Here is a 21677-nt window from a genome sequence, read left to right as displayed (position 1 = left end):
TTTAGGGCTAGAAAGGGTTTAGGGTTAGAAAGGTTTTAGGTTAGGTAGGGTTTAGGTTAGGCAGGGTTTAGGGTTATGTAGGGTTAAGGTTAGGTAGGGTTTAGGGTTAATAGGGTTTAGGGTTAGGTAGGGTTTAGGGTTAGGTAGGGTTTAGGGTAATAGGGTTTAGGGTTAGGTAGGGTTTAGGGTTAGGTAGGGTTTAGGGTTAGGCAGAGTTTAGGATATGTATGGTTTAGTGTTAGGGTTAGGTAGGGTTTAGGATTAGGTTTTAGGTAGGGTTTTAAGGTTAGGAAGGGTTTAGGGTTAGGTAGCGTTTAGGGTTAACTAGGGTTTAGAGTTAGGTAGGGTTTACGTTTAGGGTTAGGTAGGTTTAGGGTTTGGGTAGTATGAAGGGTTTAGGGATTAGGGTTAGGTTTATGTAGGGTTTAGGGTTAGATAGGGTTAAGGTCTAGGTTTAGGTAGGGTCTAGGGTTAGGTAGGATTTAGGGTTTAGGTAGTAGGAAAAGTTTAGCGTTTGGTTTAGGTTGGGTTTAAGGTTTGGTTTAGAATAATGCTTAGAATTATAGGATTTAGGGTTTGTTTTTTTTTGTTTATGCATTTAGTGCTGAGTTTTTTGGATAAAATTTTATATTAATATTATTGATTCATAATTTTTCTTAAAATGTTAAAATTTTTAACGTGATTTTTAATGTCCTTAAAATAAAGTATGTATTTTTTTATTAAGTTTTTTGTGACAATAAGTTGAATATATCTTAGACCACAAATCATAAATATTCTTAGTCTTATACATTTTGTTCTTTAAGTTATTGTTACTTTTATTTGTTTTTATACATTTCTCTTAATATTTATGTACGCATCCATAATATTTTTTAAAAAGGATTTTTCATTAACTAATGTATTTATTGTAGTTTTAAATATTTTATAGTTTTCGTGCACTTGATTAAATTTTTTTGGTGTTGGTGGTATTTGAAGTGGTTGAGAATCTGAATGGATATTTACTTTCATAAAGTTTTTGGTGTATGTTTAAAATTAAAAATTCATAAAAGCTTTTAAATCATATGAATATAATATTCAACACACTAATATTGACTGTTTATATACTTAAAATTCTGAAGTAGGTAATTGCAAATTTGTTGAACTCATATATTCGTTGTTACTTTATAAATTAACACATGATGAGGTACATACGGTAAAAATTGCTTTGATGATAATATAACGTCCATATCGTAATGTGTGTTTTTTTTGTTTTATCTACTATGTATTAACAAATTCAATAATATTAAAGAGTAATAAGCTTTGTTAATTGTTTATAGTATAAGCCCAAAGTTAAACTCAAGTCTAGCCAAAGAAATAAAACCCAGAGACACGTATCAGTCTTTCAGAGAGTGACTTTCCATGTGAATATGTTAGGAGAGAGGCAAACATATTTTATATATATAGATTTACTATTAAAATAAATTTTAAAATAACTCAATATTACATTTTAATTATATAATTAAAAAAATTATTTGATTAATATTTAATTATATAATTTATGTTTTTAACGTTTTATTAAAATACTTTTTCATATAACAATATAATATATATATATATATAAATTATCTTTTTTAATTATAATTTTTAGATTTTGGATAATTCAATATTCTATTTTTAATTATATAATTAATAATTTTATTTAATTAATATTTAGTTATAGAATTTATGTTTTGAACTTTTTATTTAAAGACTTTTTCAGATAACAATACAATATATACATAAGTTATCTCTTTTTTAAATTATATTTTCAAATTTTGGATAATTCTTACTATTATTAATATTAATCAATTATCTAATCAAAATCAATTAAAATTTCGTTTTTATTTTTTATTTTATTTATACATTTTATTCATTAAGGGTTTAACAATATTAACCACTCTAACTCTCAACGTGAGAACTCCATTACGAAAATTTACTTCGTAAATAATAGTTTTAAATTATATAATTAAAAAAAATTGTTTGATTGATACTTAATTATATAATTTATGTTTTAAACGTTTTACTAAAATATTTTTTCAGATAATAATACAATATATATATAGAAATTATCTTTTTAAATTATATTTTTATATTTTGGATAATTCAATATTCTATTTTTAATTATATAATTAATAATTCTATTTAATTAATATTTAGTTATAGAATTTATGTTTTTAACTTTTTACTTAAAGACTTTTTCAGATAACAATACAATATATACATAAGTTATCTCTTTTTTAAATTATATTTTCAAATTTTAGATAATTCTTACTATTCTTAATAATAATCAATTATCTAATCAAAATCAATTAAATTTTTGTTTTTATTTTTTAATTTATTTATACATTTTATTCATTAAGGGTATAAACGATATTAACCACTCTAACTTTCAACGTGAGAGCTTCATTGTAAATGTTTACTTCATAAATAATAGTATAGATTTTATTCATTAAGGGTATAAACGATATTAACCACTCTAATTTTCAACGTGAGAGCTTCATTGCAAAAGTTTACTTCGTAAATAATAATATAGATATATAACCAATAAAAAAGAAATATTTATTAGGTGACAAAAAATAAAATAAATATTTATTAATAGACAATAAAGACGGCCTTTATTTTTGAAACGCTCTCATGGAACAGGAACGTATAAATTCTAAACAATTCAGTTTAGTTTTCAGGCAAAAAGTTCTTCAGAAACCCATATCCACAGTGAGTTGTTCAGAAACCCATATACTACCTCCATCGAGTCTTTCGTTGTGTGATTGATTAGAGAATCTCTACTCCTATGATTCCATCAAAGAACTCTCTTTTATATGTTGTTTGTTAATGCTGTTAGGGTTTCGTTTCGTGATGTCTGGGCGAGATAGGAATCTTTGCTAACTCAAATACTCTCATACCTTCCGACAAATCAATAGGCGCAGACAAGTGGTTTGTCCAAAAGATGGGAGAATGTGTGGCTAAGTGTTCCCTGTCTCGACTTTGACTTACACTCCTCTGTTGTTCCTTACCATGACAACCAAATGCTCTTCACCTTCCTTGACAAACTTCTCAATTTTAGCCCTGAGTTAAGTCTCTTAAAAGTCAAGGTTAAGTGCAGAGACATGATGATAGATGGGTTCATGGAACTTCTCGGTACAGTGATTAGACAACATCTAGATGGTGAGAGCAGTACCGATTATATAGATGATTACACTAATTCTGTTACCTTACCTTGTGTCGAGTTCATGCCTATGAATATCTACACGAGCAAGACATTGGTTTGCTTGAAGCTCACGTCTTCTGGTCTTAGGGATCCTGGTGTTGTTTTCATGCCTTGTCTTAAATTCATGCATCTCGAACAAGTAAAACGGCGCGTGCATCTGGCTAAGCTTATCTCAGGGTGTCCTGTTCTTGAGGAGCTGACCTTGTTGAGGGATCCGGAGGATAGATATAAGGCTCTGCTTGTTAGGACTCGGAGCTTGAAGAGGTTTCGTGTGCTGCCGCTTAGGAATGGATATGTCTTCGAAAGTGAAATGCACGCTTAAGATTGATGCTCCAGGGCTAGAGCATTTGAGTCTAGGTGATGATCAGATTTGTAGCATTGTGGTAAAGAACCTGACTTGTTTGTTGGTGGTTAAGCTTGATGTCAAGTTTCGCGTGCTTGTTAATACTTGGAACGTATCAAAGATCAATGTGATCCGTGATTTTCTCAATGGGATATCATGTGCAAGACATATGATCGTCTCTGCCAAAACAGTTCAGGCCCTTGCTCGCTACTCACAGTTAGGAATGATTCCTAAATTCAATAACTTATCCCGTTTACAAGCCGTGTTCCGTAGCAAGTTACTGCAGGTTCTCCCAGCCTTTCTTGAGTGTTGCCCAAATCTGAAACACCTAATCTTGGTAAAACCATTTTTTATCCTTATGTTTTTTTTATGGATATGTGTATTATTGAAAACTCAGCCTTTTTTTTTTTTTTTGTGTTTGTGTGTGTGTGTGTGTGTTTGCAGAAGGTTGTTCATTCAGAGGAGATGGAGGAAGGATTGGAACTCACGGATGTGCCACAGTGTGTGTCATCGACTCTTGAGTGTGTTGAGATAAAAGATAAGTTTGAATGGGAGGAAGGGAAGATGAAAGTAGCCAGTTACTTTCTTGAAAACTCAGCAGTACTGAAGAAACTCATTCTGAGCCCCACAGCTTATGATCCTCGATATGTTGTGGAATCAGAAATATACGACAAGGTTAATAAACTCACAAAACGGTCTACAAGATGTGAAGTTATCATTCGAGCGCATGGAGGAGGTGTAGACAAAGGTGACAAGGAGAAGACGATCTGGAAACCAAAAGGAACATCAACTTCAGAAACGTGTTCTGTTTCTGAAACAGAGAAGAAGAATGAGATAATGGACTTGAGAGACAAGACTCCAAGGGCAGAAACAAGCTTTACTAAACACGGAATGGGCTTGCAAGAAGAAGAATTAAAGCCCATTCAGAATCAGAAAACAGCAACGGCTACTACAAGTTATGAAAGGCAAAACAGAGAAAAGGACAAGTCTTGTGGTCCTGGAAAGTACGAACTAGAAGAACCAATAGTGTTGAAGAATCGCTTCCAACCGTTGGAATCCAATGAAGAGATGTTGCTCTAATAAACTTCAAGCAAGAAATATAATGAAAACATTCAGTTTATATTAGTCTCTGTTCTAGATCTCTAGATCTTCTTCTTGCTTACAGGAGGTCGTTGACATTGATGAGTCTTCTTCTTAGTTCTGGTTGGATTCTTTGTGAACATTGGTGCTGATAAAAGTTCTTCATTGTCAGTATGCCTGCGAATCTTTTTTTCATTTTTTTTCAGAAGTCCCAATCTCAGTTTCTTGGATGTCTTTTAGATAATGATGATCTTGCATTCTCTTAAGTTTGGTTTTATATGTTTTATACCTTAATTAATATCCCAAAAATTTAAGTATTATTTGGTTCAGATTGGAGAAAAAATTATTTATATGAACTATAAAATATAAATTCCTGAAAACGATATAAATACTATAAGTTAAACATGCTAATATGCTACTGTAGAGAAAAACAGAAGTACGTTAGAAAAGTTCTTAGTCGAAACTTAAAGAAAGAAGAAGACGAGAGAAAATGTGTTTTCTACAATGAGAGAGAGACTCGCTTTTACTATCATGATTACAAATTATATCTTTGTATATATTTTACCAACATGCATGCGATTTGGCAGAATGTTGTGCTCATTATTTTTTTAGTTTGGTTATGTCATTCCTTAACGTGATTTACTATTCACGATTCAGCTACGGCTGCTGCAACCGGGTCATGTACAAGAGCCTACCAAATAAGGATGACGAGAATATCCGAGTTTTTGGACCTTTGTAGTTGTTATAGCTAGAAATCAGAAAGGTCAGCTCGTCAACCTAACCCTTGTAGTTTGGTTTTCTCATGTATAAAAGGGCTTGTAGATTGTATATGAGCTCCTTAGAATGGTGATGATACCAATTCAAATCATATGCATCGTATTACTAAATGCAATTTGTAAACTGATCATTTGTTATTATATTTTCTTTTTTCATTCGCTTTTGAAAATTGATTTTTTGGAAGATTATTTATATATCAAATCTCCCAAATACATTAATCAATACTGGTAATGGAAAATATGCACTTTTCCTTAAATTACTCTATTATTACAATCGATTTTCATAAATTTTCCAATGGCATATAACCAATAAAAAAGTTAACTTTACTAAAAGAGGGAACCCGGAACCGCTTTACACGTAGAAATACTAAACGATATATTATTATTTTTATGTTGTTTGTTGCCTGTTGACCCTCTTAGGGTTTCGTTTAGTGATGCCTGGGTGCGATATGATCAGCGAGTTGCCGGACTCTTTGCTCACTCAAATACTCTCATACCTTCCGACAGGAGATTCGGTGCAGACAGGTATATTGTCTAAGAGATGGAAGAATCTCTGGCTAAGCGTTCCCGCTCTTGACTTAAACTGCTTTCTTATTGCTTATGAAGACGACGAAGAAGTGCTCTTCACCTTCGTTGAAAGATTTCTCGAGTTTAGCCCCGAGTCAAGTCTTTTAAAAGTCAAGGTTAGGTGCAGGCCCCTCATGATAGATGGTTTCATGGACCGGGTCGGTACAATGATTAGCCGTGGAACACAACATCTCGATGTTGTGAGCAGAAACTGTTATTTTGAAGAGCGCGGTATGTACTATGCTTGTGTCGAGTTCATGCCTATGAATCTCTACACGAGCAAGACATTGGTTTACTTAAAGCTCTCTTCTTCTGGACTTATGGATCCTGGTTTGGTTTTATCATGCCTTGTCTAAGATTCATGCATCTTGAAGAAGTTAAATGGCGTGTGCATCTGGAGAAAGTCCTCTCAGGGTGTCCTGTTCTTGAGGAGCTGACTTTGGCGAGGGATCCGGATGATGATTATGCACTTCGGAATGATGAATTTGGGGTTATGCGAGTGAGGTCTCAGAGCTTGAAGAGGTTTAGTGTGCTGCCGCTTAGGGAGGTAAGGGATTACCATTCGATAGTGAAATGCACACTTGAGATTGATGCTCCAGGGCTAGAGTATATGAGTCTTGGAGAAGATCAATTTGATAGCATTGTGGTAAAGAACCTGACTTCTTTGATCATGGTTAACCTTGATATCAAGTTTGTTATCAACTTGAACGGATTTTTTGATCCATGGGATGCATCAAAGAGGAATGAAATCCGTGGTTTTCTCAATGGGATATCGAGTGTAAGACATATTATCATCTCTGAGAAAACAGTGAAGGTACATATATATTCATAGGGAATTCGACCAAAAAAATCACGAACTTTGCACGAATTACCAAAATAAACCTGAACTTTTGGACTGGCTAAAAAAATACCAAACTTTTCATTGACTTTAAAATTTATTAACAATGTCTTTATTGACTTGCCAATTTAGCACACCGTTAGCAAACTTAACAGAAAAAAATTGACGTCGTTTATTGTTCCGTTAACTGAAACGACGTCGTTTTTGTTTTACATGATCTGAAAATAAAAACAAGTAGAACCCTGGATTTGAACTCGGGTTGCTTGGGTAAAATGAAAATGTATTTAACCACTAGGCTAAAGGCGTTTTCAATATAGTTCCAAACACATTTAACTTTATTTGGTACTCACTGAATATAAAAAGTTCTCTAAAAACATAAAAGATCTTTAAAATTACAAAATATTGAAAAATAAAGATTTTGTAAAAAACAAATTGAACTTAGAAATATTTTTTTTCTTTAAATAATCAAAACATTTCCAAAAAAATTCATTTTTTTAAAATTAAATTAAAAATTGAAAAATAAAGAATTTTTTTATAAAATTAATTTTGAAATTAAAATAATTATTTTTCTTTAAAAAAAACAAAAATCTTCCAAAATTTTCCATTTTTTTAAATTAAACTAAAAATTGAAAAAATAAATAATTTTCTATTAAAAAAAATCTTCCAAAATTTTCAACTTTTTAAAAAATTTAATTTTTAGCTGATAATTGTAACTTAATTTTTTGCATTTTCTTTGATTTTTTAAAAAATTTGGATTTTTTTTTAAAAGAAAATTTTTGAAGATTTTTGATTTTTTAAAGAAAGAAAAAGTTTATTTTTAATTTCAAAATTAAATTTACAAAAAATAATTATTTTTCAATTTTTTGGAAATTTAAAGATTTTTCAAAAGTTTTTAGAGAATTTTTTGAGTTTATGAGAAATTAGGGTTATGTTTTGTTTTATTTCAATCATCCACGTCTTTTGATCAATAAAAAAAAATTTGTATCTAATCTTTCAAAAAGTCTCACTAGCCCAGTGGCAAAGCTCTCCTCTGTTAAGTTGAAGAGTGTGTGGGTTCGAGTCCAACCAACAACAATTTTAAGATTTTGTCTTAAACAAAAGAACTGAATGAAACGACGTCGTTTCACTAAACGGTAGTATTTAACGGTGGGTTATTTTGTCGTTTCAATAATAACGACGTTGTTATTTTGGTCAGTCAATCGTAAGTTTCTTAATAAACTAAAAAAGTCAACGAAAGTTTAGGATTTTATTGGCCAGGCTCGAGTACATGTTTATTTTGGCAATTCGTGTAAAGTTCGTGTTTTTTTTGGCCGAATTCCCTATATTCATACAACAGTTCATGGACTTTGTCTAAGACAAAACCTCTCACTTGTATTCTATATTCGTGCTGCAGGCCCTTGATCTTTACTCAAAAGGAGGAATGATTCCTAAATTCAACAACTTATCTCGTTTAGAAGCAGTGTTCCCTAGCGCCTTGTTACAGTTTCTGCCAGCCTTTCTTGAGTGTTGCCCAAATCTCAAACACCTAGTCTTGGTAAATCATGTTTTTCTTATAATACTGTGGTGTTATGGATGCGTACTATTGAAAACTTAGCCCCTTCTTTTTGTGTATGTGTTTGCAGAAGGTTGTTCATTCAGAGGAGATGAATGAGGGATTGGAACTCACAGATGTGCCACGGTGTGTCTCAACGACTCTTGAGTGTGTTGAGATTAAAGATAAGTTTGAATGGGAGGAAGAGAAGATGAAAGTAGCCAGTTACTTTCTTGAAAACTCAGCAGTACTGAAGAAATTCATTCTGAGCCCTACAGCTTATAATCAGAACATATACGAGAAAGTTAATAAACTCGCAAAACGTTCTACAGTATGTCAAATTATCCATGAATGAATGAGTTTCATTATCACTGTATGAGTCTTCTTTTTTTAGTTATGGTTGGCTTCCTTGACCATTGTTGTTAAATCTTCTTGGATATATGTCTTATTCTTTTAAATATTTAAAGAAAATTAAGTATTATTAGAGCAACATTATCGGATAGAAATCGAATTGGTTATCTGAGCTAAAAATATTAATATTTTATTATTACTTTATTAGATTATTATAACTTAACTGAAACTAGAAAATGAAGCTAATGAAAAACAACAAGTAAGCAATTACAGTTCTAAACAGATTTTAAAAAGTTTGATTTTAAGATTCTCTTGCTTCATCTCTTTTATTTTTTTCTTTTTAATAATATAATTATATTTAAAAATTCCTCCTCATTTTCCGATAATGCTGCTCTTAAGTTCAGTTTTTAATTCATTTAACCTATATATCTAAAATTTAAAAATAAATAAAAAATCGCTGTAACAAACATTTTTCATTTCAAATTTAATATTTGTAAATGTTAAGAAAATTAAAGTTTACGGATACTCCCTCTGTTTTAGATTAGTTATCGTTTTAAATTTTTTTTCACACAAATTAAGAAAAAACATTAAATTTCGTATTTTATCTCTATTTAATATATTGTTTTATTTGGATATACTATATTATTTAATGAGCTTAAATAGTATGGATAAAATTAAAAAATTAGTAAATAAATGCGTTGAAAACATAAAACGACAATTAAATGAAACAAATTTTAAGTTCTAGAATGGTAATTAATCTGAAACTAAGAGAATTAACTACAACTAAACTATAAAAATGCTGACAAAAAAAAACAACTAAACAATAAATAGAAACTTAAAAAAAACACAGTCCTGAGCATTCAAATTTCCAAGTAGATTACTTGGATTGGTCTTCATTGAATCCGAAATCTGTTAATTGAAAGTTATTAATATATGTATTTATAAAGTTTTGGATCTGAGTAAAATGCTGAGGACTAAATTTCAGACAGATCTTTTTCAACTCTGATTAATTCGGAATGAAAGTTTTTTGTTTGTTTGAACAATTCGAAATTAAATAAATAGCTTTTATTTATATTTGGAATGAAAGTTTAGACTAAATAAAAGCTATTTATTTAATTTCGAATTGGTTAATTCTGGTTCGGATTGGTCAAACGAAGACCATTCTTATTGCACCTGCTCCTACTCGTCGCCTTTCTCTTCGCTCTCCAAAGGTTTCGCATCTTTCCCTTACAGCTTGCTTGTATCTACAGACATTTGCAAAATTTTGTTTTTTTTTTTTTCTGAAATTTTCGAATGGGTTTCATTCTGTTTCTACAGTTATGGGTCTCTCTTTCTTCGTGTTTTAAGCTCTGTAGAAAGAGTAAAGACGTCAACTTTTTCTCATCTTCTCTTTTAGTTAGCGAAATGTAGTTGGATTTGAGTTAGGGTTTTAAATGGGTTTTGTGTTCTGAGCTCAGTCTCACTAAAGTTTGCGTCTTTATGATCTCCTGGGCTGTTTCTTACTCTGATCTTTCAAAATTTGTAAACTTCTAGTAGGTTTATGTGAATTTCAGGTATAAGGTTCAGTGATTAGTGTTTAATTATACACACCACAAGCATAATTATGTATTTCCTTTGCTTCTTTGTGGTTGCAGGTTGAGATGTATTCAAGAAGAGAGCTGGATGATTTGGAGTACAGATACTACTGTGAGCTGAAAGACGGCACTCGCAAGGTCAAGATCTCTGACTCTCTCTTCAGGTGTCCCTTCTGCTACATTGACCGCAAGCGTGACTACAACTTTGACGACTTGCTTCATCATGCTTACAACATCAACGGTAGTTCCCGCACTAAGGATGGCCGAGAAGTAGCTAGGCATCTCGCACTTGAGAGATACATGAAGAAGTATCTCCGCCCTCTGGAAAGACCATCATCAGATGTCTCTTCTCTTCCTACAGAGGTGTTAACCGGAAGCTGGATAACAGCAGGCTCATCAAGTTCTGCTGCAGGGGAAGTGAAAAGCAGCGTTGTCAAATCCAGTTCACCATGTATCGCTGAAGCTGAACCTATGTCTGTCTCAGGAGGAGATGATCCTGTACCAAGTGGTGAAGAAAGACAGATGCTTTCTCCTAAACCCAGCTCCTCTTTGAGCAACCAAGACAGTACATACCCTTCCAAGAGAGCTTGCCTCACTGCTGGAGCCAAAGAGGGAGAAGAACCTGTCCAACAGAGTGGTCTCAGCCATGGTGCTCCAAGATATCCTCAGAGGCGTGATCCTTTGGCTGCTCGTAATGATGGTCTGATGTTTGTGCATCCATGGAAAGGGATCTTGGCCAACATCAGTAGAATTTATAATGAGAAAACAGGCAAGTTTGCTGGCGAGAGTGGAAGCAAAATAAGGGAAGAGTTTGTTAGCAAAGGGTTTAACCCCCACAAAGTGGAGCCACTGTGGAACGGCAGAGTTGGTTTCACAGGTTTTGCTCTTGTTTACTTTGGTAGCGACTGGGAAGCTTTCAGAAAAGCCACCATGTTTGAGAAGCACTTTGAAGTCAATCAGTGTGGGAAGAGAGACTATGATTCTGCACGTGATCGTGGTGAAGAGCTTTACGGTTGGATAGCCAAAAAGGATGACTATTATTCGAGAACTGTTGTTGGTGACCACCTTAGGAAGCAAGGGGACTTGAAGACTGTTTCTGGTAAAGAGGCTGAAGATCAGAGAGAGGCATTCACGCTTGTCTCCAACTTGGAAAACACACTCGAGACCAAAAGCACTGACCTTGAAGAAATAGAGAGGAAGTACAAAGAAACCAGTACAGAGCTTCAGAGGAGTATGAAAGAGAAGGATGAAATGATCAACGCTCATAATGAAAGTATGTTTTTTCTCTCTTACTTACTGATGAAATTAAATTAGTATTCTCAAGCTTAATTTGTTTTTAACTAATTTTTCAATGTTTAGAGATGAGTAGCATGCAGCGTTCGGCGCGTGATTATTTGGCGAGTGTGAAAAATGAACATGAGAAGGCAGCTCAGCATCTGGAAGCTCAAAGGAAAGAGTTTGAAGAGAGGGAGAGATATCTTGATAAATGTCAATCGCTGAACAAAACTGAGCGACGAAAGCTTCAATGGCAAAAACAGAAGGTAGCGTTCAACATCCTTTGTACAACTCTTGCTTGGTCGTGATGAAGTCTTTTAATTTCTCTGTCAGAACATAATGGCTACTGAAGAGCAAAACAAAGCTGATGAAGAAATGACGAGATTGGCAAAACAGCAACAGGTATAGGCTTTTGCTTAATGCTTTTGATTTGTGGTCATAGTTATGAAGCTGGGCTGTTTGTTTTGGCAGAGGGAGAAAGATGAGTTACGTGAGAGAGTCAAAAAGCTGGAGAAGAAACTGGATGATGAGCTGGCACTGGAGCTGGAGATAGAGAGAATAAGGGGTGGGCTGCAGGTGATGGGACACATGGAAGATCCTGATCTGAAGGAAGAGATAGAAAAGACTAAGGCAAAACTCAAGGAGAAAGAAGAGGAATCAGAATACCAAGAGTCAATACTTCAAGCTCTTGTTGTTAAACATGGCTACACTAACGACGAGCTTCAGGATGCTCGCAAGGCTTTGATCAAAGTAAGCAATTCTCACCCTCTTTCCTCTCTCTCTGAGACTTGCTACTACCAGGGTTAAGCTTTGTGCAGTCAATGCAAGAGTTGACATTACGTGGTCAGATATCTGTGAAGAGAATGGGAGCGTTGGATGAGAAACCGTTCCAGAAACTAGCTAAAGAGAGATATCCAGCTGAAGAAGCTGATGTTGAAGCAGCAACTCTCTGTTCCTTGTGGGACAACCACTTGAGAGACTCGGCTTGGCATCCAATTAAGGTCATCCAAATAGACGGAATCCACAAGGTAACAACAATACAGTACACCTCTTCTTCTCTTCTTCTCTCTTAAACAATGCTCTTAGAATGTATACAATTTTTTTTTGCAGTACGTGCTGGATGAAGAGGATGAGAAGCTGAAGGAACTGAAGAAAGAGCTGGGGGACGAAGTGTTTGAAGCAGTGACACAAGCGCTGATGGAGAGGAACGAGTACAATGGAAGTGGAAGGTACATAGTGCCTGAGCTTTGGAACTTCAAAGAAGGAAGAAAAGCAACTCTCAAAGAAGGTGTGGTTTATCTGATGCAGTTGTGGACGCACCTCAAGCCAAAGCCAAAGCGTAAGTAACAAACAAAAAAAGAATCTGAAACCGAGTTTGTTGCCGATGGGTTGATACTCCTATATTAAGACTTAAGTGAGTTCTTATGATTTATGTTCCACAAGAGTAGAGAGACGGTAATTAAGGTGAGATCTTGGACGCAGATGTTTATAATCTAATGTGCTTGGTTTATGACTTCGTTCCCCTGAATTACATATAACAAACAGCTATTTAAAATTGTTTACAACGCTTATTTGTTTTATGCAAGATAAACCCTTGACAATTTACATGTGTTCTTATTACATACAACTAAAATCAGTTGGTGCTTACACCATCTTTAGGCTTGTGGAGATTGTTTCCTGTGTCATAAAGAAAATGCAGAGTTCACAAACTACCGAACCGAGCCGACTCCAAACCAGAATGTTTTAATTAATTCACACCAAACCGAATTATGTTTTACAATTGCGAAACCCATTAGTTATCTGTTTCTATCAGAGTCGCTTCCTTTTTTATTTTTGGACAACAGTCGCTTCCTTAAACCCTCAAAATTCAGAATCGATATTTCATAGAAATTACAAAGAAGATACACGAGAAACCTGTTTTTTTTTTTTTCTCATCATGTGTGGATTAGTCCACTATCAAACAAAGAGGACACAGCATTAACAGACAATGAAACATTTCACAGTACAGGAGACATGACTATATAAGCGTATGTCTTGGGTTGAACATATAATGTGACTGAAAATGACAAAAAAAAAAAAAACAAGAGATCCGCAGAGAAGAAAGGCTCAGAAGCAGGCATTCCTCCAACACACATCAACAGCAGAGAGCAGCAAGACTGCAAATTTGCAACCCACCGGCAAAAAAAGAAAAAGATACGGTTAATCAGGAACACAAGAGAATCAAAAAGCAGAAGGAACAATATGGTTAGGTTATATCATAAATTAACAAATAACAACAAGATGAATACACCAACAGAAGATTTGACTACTTTAAGCCAATCATTACTTTTTTACTACTCCATTAGAGTGAACACAACGGAAGTTGTAGATGATATTGACACTAGAATTTTCAAAAAAAGTCTTACCTTATCTATCGATTTATACCTAGCTATTAGGCAGTTCTGAAGAGAGCAACTAGATTCATTGGGACGTGAAAGATCACGTCCAAAAGGGAGGCTATTATGAATAGCTCTAAAATCATCAGTCATCCACAGATGCCAAGAACCTTCCTTACAAGACCAAAACAAAAGAACACTCAAATAACAAAAAAAACTAAGGATCAATAGTCAACTCTAGGTTGGCAAGGGAACACTTGGGTTTCACAAAAGATTTCCAAATTCAACTCACTTATCCAAACATCAACTCAAGGAATCTGGTTCTGATCCTAAGATTCCAAAATATCAGAAAACAAAAACACTGGTTGGTTCAATGAACCAAAAAAAAAACATTAGTTAGTGAGTAGTGAGTGATCCTTTTAAACCCACAGACAGTTAGCTCCAAAAGTGTCACAGATCAATCATTTGATCAAGAGAATCGAAAAAGAAGACATAAAAGCTCAAACTCTCAATCATAGCTTTATACCGACACAATGAGTTAACCAATATTGACCAGAAACACGCAAGCTTTCAGGAAACGTAGATTCTCAATTTAAAATTAATGGCGGGAAGTTAAGAGGGACGAACCAGAGTCAGAATCTTGGTGATTTGTCTCGAAAAGAAGATTTATTTCAATCCAACGATGATGATGATTTGTCTCCAAAAGGACCAGAGAGCATATCCAAAAAGCTTTTGTCCAATCTACCATCCGACAACATATCCATCACCATCTTTATGGTGGAAGCATCTGCAGAGAAGCCACACCTCTTCATTTCTTCGATGAGTTCAACTGAGTTGCTTATGTCACCGCCGCTGAGATGAGCTCGGATTAGTGTGTTGTATGTACAAACATTTGGCACAATCCCATCTTCCTCCATTTTTCTTAGCAAGATGTTTGCTTCAGGCAGTGACCCTTTCTTACACAATCCCGAAATCATTACGGTGAATGTCTTAACATTGGGCTTCACTCCTTTCGAAGGTAAGCTACAGAATAGATCCCAAGCACCATCGACCTTACCAGCATTGCACATCCCGTGAATGATTATAGAATATATACAAATACCAGGATCCATCTTACAATTGTGCATTTGATCAAGTATTTCCAAAGCCTTTTCTAGTTCTCCATTGTCACACAACCCATCCAGCAAAATACCGTAAGTCACAACACTCGGTGGCACACCAATAGAAACCATCTCTTGAAAGAGTTCTTTTGCAACCTTAGGTTTTCCCGTTTGACAAAATCCTTGGATGAGAGTGCTATAAGTCACTGTATCGGCAACCACTCCTCTCACAGACATTTTGCGGAAAAGTCTCATACCTTCATCAACCAGTTTATTTTTACAATATCCGTTTATAAGGATACTATAAGTCACGCTATTAGGATCGCATCCCTTGCTAACCATCAGGTCCATCATCTGGTTGGCTTCATCTAAGCGGTTCTCCATGCACAACCCATATATCAAAGTAGTATATGTAATGGTATTAGGATCTATGCCTCTTGTGATCATCTCATTGTACAATTCTTGAGCCTCCGTAAGCTTTCCCTCTTTTACAAAACTATCAATCAACGCATTGAAAGTGACGACGTCCGGGGTGATGTCCCTTGTGATCATATCTCTCAGCAACTGTGCGCCGTCATCCCATCTCCCGGCATTACAGAAGCCTCCTATGAGAGAGGTGTAGGTAAAGACATTTGCTTTGATTCCTTTGGTTTCCATTTCACTGAAAAGGCTGAGTGCATCGTCGAGGCTCTCATCTTTGCAAAGACTGTCAATGATCATATTATATATGACTACTTGAGGCTTGATCTTTCTATGTTCCATCTTTGTGAGCAGATCAAAGGCCGAGGCAGTGTTACCTGACTTACACATTCTGTTCAAAACCGGACCATAGGTAAATTGATCGGGTTGACATCATTCGATCTATCAAAGCCACTGCTTCAGACACTCTATCTTGAAGACAAAGACCGTTGACAAGAGTGTTAAGTATGATGAGATTTGGAACAACCTATACGATCAACTAACTCCACAGATTCAGAGACTCGACCCTCGAGACACAATCCGTTGATCAAAGTTGAAAATGTAACCGTGGTAGGCTCATACCCAAGCTTCAACATCTTTCCAAAAACAGAAAAAGCAAAACCGAGTTTCCGGCGACGGCAGAAGCAATTGATGACAATGCTGAGCGTGTAGAGGTCATGCGCAATCCCATTCGATTCCATTTGCTTGCAGAGAGACAACACGAGATCATACTGTTTTGTTCTGGCAATGCCACTAAACAATCTACTGAAATCAACGACGGTAGGCAGAGGACGAGACTGAATCATGGACTGAAACAGAGCAACAGCATCATCTTTCTTTATATCGACGAGACCACTCCTCAGTTTCTCTTTGTAAGAGAAATTTCTATCGCTGCTAGAACCAATCGAGGTACCTGTTCCAGAGAAACGAGGCTGAACCAATGCGAAAGCTTTCCGATGAAGAGGAATACATGTTCTTCGTATCATCATCTTCTTCTTCTTCTTCAGATGAATCATTCCTTTTTCCTTAGGGCATTATACGATCAAGGCAGCTTTCCCTTTCTCTGCGTCTATCTCTGCTTCGGAGGAGACAACAATAGAAGACCCGGTTCGATAATCATATATCTTAACCTCGGTTCAATTTGGGTTGAACCAGACCAAAAACCGGTTTGTTATAGAAAAAATGAGAAATCAATACACCAACTTTTAGCATCTCACTAAACAGCCACAAACCAGATCATCAAAGGTTCGTTTTCAGTGCCGAGTTCAGAATCCTCGTTACTCTTGCTTCACCTGAACTCCTACAAACTGAACCGAGCCGAACCGATTCCAAAGTTTTAATTAACTAAAACCCAACCGGATTATGTTTTATAACTGTGAGGCCCATTAGTTACGAGTTTAGATAAGGCCCATTGGTTACGAGTCCTATCAGAGTCGCTTCCTTAAACCCTCAAAATTCAGAATCGATCTTGCCGCCGCCGATATGCTTCGTCGTGCCTTTTACAAGCGCGCACGGTCAGTCTGATCACCTTGTCTAGTTCACTAGTTAATATGTAATAAATATCAAGGAAGTAACTTTTGACCTTTACTTACTTTCTTGGCAGTGATGAGATAGCTTTCTGTCATCGCTTGTTACACGTTCCGTCTAACGAACCAGAACCTGACTCCAAGGTAATATCTCAAAACGAGACCAAAGACTGGCAAGATCTGAGGAAGAACAGGCTAACAGCTAGCAACTTCTCACGCGCCATCGGGTTCTGGCCCGAAGGTAGACGCGAGCTTTGGTTAGAGAAAGTCGGCGTAGCCAAACAGTTCTCCGGAAACGAAGCCACGTTCTGGGACGCTGATAACGAAACCGAAGCACTCGAGAGATATAAACTGTTAACAGGGAACGAAGTCATCGCTAGACCTGGATTCGTAGTCTATAACAAGAACGGCGAAGAGACAAACTGGCTAGGAGCTTCACCTGATGGTTTGATCAAAGGAACGAGTTCAACTTCTGTTGTAGAAGTTAAGTGTCCGTTTTACAAAGGTGGGGGTGGTGATGATGGGGAGAAGCCGAGAGGAGCGTATCCGTGGAAGAAGGTTCCTTATCATTGTATTCCGCAGCTTCAGGGTTTGATGGAGATTGTGGATACGGAGTGGTTGGATCTTTACTGCTGGACTCGTAACGGGAGCAGTCTGTTTAGAGTTTGGAGAGACAACGCGTTTTGGGAGGAGATGAGGCCGGCGCTCGTTGAGTTTTGGGAGAAGCATGTGGTGCCTGCGAGGGAGATATACAATGACGTGGGTATCAAGGATCCTCATGTGAAGCTGAGAGAGTTTAGCCCTAAGCGAAGGCATGGAGACTGCAAGAAGATTATGCGTAGAGCTGAGGTGCTTAGTGAGAGCTGTAACCGTTTGTTCTATGAAATCGATGGGAATCTTGTAGATTGATTTTGTTTTTATCTTTTTGTTACTTTTAAGTTGAGTGTTTACATTGTGTACTTCTCTGTTTCTTGTTCTGAATAATATGGGGATGTGATTCTTGTTTATGCCAGATCACAGAGTTTGTTGGAGAGACTTGCATGTGTGTAAAGAGATTGAAAGTGTTATATTAGAGAGGCTTTGATCAATTATTGAAGGTGTGAATCTTACCTTAAAGTAGTAGTTGGCACTTCACTTGGTGTTATTGTTGGTTGGTCTTTTTAGTTGAATAAATTTTCTGTGAGTCTATGATTTGATCATTAGAAATTAAAAAAATGGTATCTTCTTACACAACCCACGAGTTCCTAACGTTGTTGTTGACAAGTCTTTATCATGATGTTCTGTTTATTTTATTTTTTTTCTTTTTGCAATTATTTACTTAAGATTCTAATTAGAGCAACTTTCACATAAATGGAAAAAAACAGAAATATAAACCACAATGACCACTGAAGCTTCCTTTTCTACCCAAAAGGGAATCAAAAGACGGACCCATGTGGATGGATGGCTTTTGTCTCTACACGAACCTTACATCAGAAACGCTAGTGATGAGAAACAGAGCGTGAAAACAGAGGAAATTACCAAACTTGAAGCAGCTTTGCTTGGGGTAAAGCCTCCGGTTCCGGTTGGACCAAAGGCAGGAGGAGTTCCCGGAAATGGAGTAAAGCCTCCGGTTCCGTTTGTTGTTGGAGTTGTTCCCGTTGGTGGTGTAGTTGAAGGAGGCGACCCTGCAGAGCTGTTAACACACACACACACACCAAACTTTTTCAAAGTCATGTTTATGAATATGAGACAGGTTAAGGTTAATGGAAGTGATCATTAGTTACCTAGCGCTTGAAGGATATATACATCCAGTAACCAAATCTGCACAAAAGAACATCATCAAGATCATAACTACTTTTCTTGTCAAATCTATAAGTTGATTGACTTACTTGAAGGTGGGGTTTGACTGGTAGTGGCAGTTCCAGAGAAATTACAGCTTCCAGGGACCTGAGCTGCTTTCTGGAAGTAGCTGTTAACAGCCCAATCACAATGGTTTTTGATGGTGTTTGGTTGATAACAAGCACCCTTGTCATGGATTGGGTTACAATCTGCTAAGGTTCCACAAGCATAGTCTATCGATGTTTGAAGCCCGTTGTCACCTATCCCATCTTTGCAGAGACAGTAAATAGCACCTAGAGAGAAAGAGAAAATTTTAAGTAAATGTTATGGACCCTTTAGGAAGAAGAGAAGAAAGACTTACTTGAAGATGTGGTCAAGGCCAAGAGAAGCAAGACACCTAGAAACATTCTCATGATGATTAGTCTTAAGGTCACTTTTTTAGGGGAAGCACCAAAATAGACGGCAAGGCACACACCAAAACCAAGATGATGGCTTTAGAGAGAGAAGATGTAGAGAAGTGTAGAGCATTGGAAAATGATAGTTGATTTAGTATATATATATATAACTTGTAAGTAAGTCTTTTGGTAACAAAGTTCCAAGTCTAAGTACGATTATGTATATACTTTGGTAAGTTGATTTATAACGTTGAATAAGAAACAGAAATTGACAAACTATGCGGGGCCCTCTCGGGTTGTTGCATAACGCATCTTTGATAATTGATTAATTATATGTTTCACGCATTTCTCTTGACTTGTTTGTTTCATTATCATACAATTAATGTTTTGTTAACTGTACTTATTCGTAGATTGTTGTTAGAACTTTCGATCGGGAATTTTATTTGTATATTTATTGTAGCGTGCGTAATAACAATTGGGGATGTAGCTCAAATGGTAGAGCGCTCGCTTTGCATGCGAGAGGCACGGGGTTCGATCCCCCGCATCTCCAAATTTGTTTTACCTTTTTCCTTTTAATGTAACAGTACAATTATTTCTCAAGATACTTATTCTTAGGTAGATGCACTTGGCTACCAGCCTACCACTTGCCTTATATTCTCTTGCAAACTCACATATTAGCTAGTATACTCTCTGACATGTTATGACGAGGAACATAGGTTTCTCTTTCTTTGCCACAGAGTATATTCTTTTAACTGAATAACTAACACCTAAAGAGAGAAACCTTAGTTTTAACTGAATAACAACTGGTAGATTACAACAAAATGATGTCTGGTGGCTTTTGCGTTGTTGAAGTTGTAGAACAATAATCTAAATTGGATGTTGAAGCTACTAAAATGGTGAATAAATTTTGCTTTAGTCTATATGATTGATCATTAGAAATTATAAAAATATGGTATCTTTTTATTGACAAGTCTTTATCATAATGCTCTGTTTTTATTTTATTTATTTACTCAAGATTCTAATTAGAGCAACTTTCACATAAATGCAACAACAGAAATATAAACCACAATGACGACTGAAGCTTCCTTTTCTACCCAAAAGGGAACCAAAGACGGACCGATGTGGATGTCTTTGTCTCCATACGAACGTTACATCAGAAGCGCTAGTGTTGATAAACAGAAGCACCGTTGGTTGGAGTAACGGTTCCGTTTGTCTGCTTTGTTCCCGGTGGTGGTGTAGTTGAAGGAAGCGACCCTGGAGAGCTGTTAATACACACACCAAACTTTTTATAAGTCATATCCATGTAAATGAGTTAGGCTTAGGTTTGTGTTAGTGATCATTAGTTACCTAGCGCTTGAAGGATAGACACATCCGGTAACCAAATCTGCACAAAAGAACCTCATCAAGACCACAACTTTTCTCATCAAAATGTAAACTTTTTTACTTACATGGAGATGGGTTTTGACTGGTAGTGGCAGTTCCAGAGAAGTCGCAGCTTCCAGGGGCTTGAGCTACATTCTGGAAGTAGCTGTTAACAGCCCAATCACAGTGGCTTTTGATGGTGTTTGGTTGATAACAAGCACCCTTGTCAAGAATTGGGTTGCAATCTAATTTTCCACAAACATAGTCTATTGATGCTTGAAGTGCGTTGTCTTCTGTCCCATCTTTGCAGAGGCAGTAAGTTGCATCTAGAGAGAAAGAAAGACATAGAAATAAAATCTTAAATACTGTTATTGGACCGTATACCAAGAAGAGAAGAAAGGTACTTACTTGAAGATGTGGTCAAGGCCAAGAGAAGGAAGAGAGCTAGAAACATTCTCATGATGATTGGGTCTTAAGATCACTCTTTTAGGAGAAGCACGAAATAGACAGCCAGGAACACACCAAAACCAAGATATGATGTAGAGAACTTGGAAAATGAAAGTTGATTTGATGAATATATATATAGTATAAAGAAACTTGTAAACCAATCAGTTGGTTACAAAGTTCCAAATACGATATATGGTTTGTAGTGTGAATAAAAACTGATTGTATTTAAGTGTGAACATTTTTAGAGAGAAATAAAACTATATTTAGTAAGTTGGATTTGTAAAACGTACAATAAGAAAAAGAACTATGCGGGGGCCCTCTCGGGTTGTTGCACGCCGCATCTAAGATAATCGTGTGGTTAACGCATTTCTGTTTGACCTGTTTTCTCATTAATCATTTCAGTTTTGTTAGTTGTACTTACTTATTCGTAGCTGCTTGTTATGATAGATCTTTTGGTCGAAAAACGTATTTATTGTATTTAATTGATGAATTAATAAAATAGTAATGTAGCTCAAATGTTAGAGCGCTTGCTTTGTATGCGAGAGGCATGGGGTTCGTTTCCCACCTCTCCCAAATTTGTTTACCTTTTCAATTTTAGTGTACAGTCAAATTATTTTTGGAGATATTTTTATCTACTTAG

At 35.9% G+C, this 21677-nt stretch overlaps 3 protein-coding genes, 1 long non-coding RNA gene, 1 other non-coding gene and 3 pseudogenes across 6 annotated transcripts; 5 read left to right on the top strand and 3 right to left on the bottom strand.

The window, feature by feature from the left end:
* The first annotated feature begins 2649 nt into the window (after positions 1-2649).
* LOC106363824 lies at positions 2650-4959 on the top strand (annotated as a pseudogene).
* Positions 4960-5279: 320 nt separating this feature from the next.
* Positions 5280-9545, top strand: LOC106363823 (annotated as a pseudogene).
* Positions 9546-9994: 449 nt separating this feature from the next.
* Positions 9995-13135, top strand: LOC106369110 (factor of DNA methylation 4). Of its 2 annotated transcripts, none has more exons than XM_048741756.1 (7): positions 9995-10259; positions 10341-11553; positions 11640-11821; positions 11889-11957; positions 12027-12305; positions 12404-12583; positions 12666-13135. In XM_048741756.1, exons 2-7 carry the CDS (start codon positions 10347-10349, stop codon positions 12900-12902), a joined length of 2154 nt encoding a protein of 717 aa, XP_048597713.1. In that variant the 5' UTR covers positions 9995-10259; positions 10341-10346; the 3' UTR covers positions 12903-13135. The 2 variants fall into 2 exon arrangements, with proteins under 2 accessions (XP_048597713.1, XP_022547195.2); XM_022691474.2 differs by having other exon boundaries at positions 12374-12583.
* A 272-nt stretch (positions 13136-13407) lies between these two features.
* LOC106369111 lies at positions 13408-16739 on the bottom strand (annotated as a pseudogene).
* Positions 16740-16889: 150 nt separating this feature from the next.
* Positions 16890-18022, top strand: BNAA09G46020D. The gene is made up of 2 exons (XM_013804800.3): positions 16890-17003; positions 17093-18022. Exons 1-2 carry the CDS (start codon positions 16972-16974, stop codon positions 17922-17924), a joined length of 864 nt encoding a protein of 287 aa, XP_013660254.1. The 5' UTR covers positions 16890-16971; the 3' UTR covers positions 17925-18022.
* A 246-nt stretch (positions 18023-18268) lies between these two features.
* Positions 18269-19383, bottom strand: LOC106365357 (PLASMODESMATA CALLOSE-BINDING PROTEIN 1). Its single transcript, XM_013804801.3, has 4 exons — positions 19195-19383; positions 18884-19126; positions 18779-18815; positions 18269-18687 (listed from the first exon to the last, which is right to left on the bottom strand). The coding sequence occupies exons 1-4, from the start codon at positions 19244-19246 to the stop codon at positions 18480-18482; spliced, it is 540 nt and encodes a 179-aa protein (XP_013660255.1). The 5' UTR covers positions 19247-19383; the 3' UTR covers positions 18269-18479.
* A 322-nt stretch (positions 19384-19705) lies between these two features.
* Positions 19706-19778, top strand: TRNAA-UGC. Its single transcript has one exon. It is a non-coding gene; the product is annotated as a tRNA-Ala (tRNA).
* A 667-nt stretch (positions 19779-20445) lies between these two features.
* On the bottom strand, positions 20446-21100 carry LOC125578584. Its single transcript, XR_007316697.1, has 3 exons — positions 20999-21100; positions 20576-20612; positions 20446-20490 (listed from the first exon to the last, which is right to left on the bottom strand). It is a non-coding gene; the product is annotated as an uncharacterized LOC125578584 (long non-coding RNA).
* Between the last annotated feature and the right edge of the window lie 577 nt (positions 21101-21677).

This window comes from Brassica napus, chromosome A9, assembly GCF_020379485.1.
Source record: "Brassica napus cultivar Da-Ae chromosome A9, Da-Ae, whole genome shotgun sequence".
NCBI classification, from domain to species: Eukaryota; Viridiplantae; Streptophyta; class Magnoliopsida; order Brassicales; family Brassicaceae; genus Brassica; species Brassica napus.
This window is presented reverse-complemented; position numbering and strand designations above follow the sequence as displayed.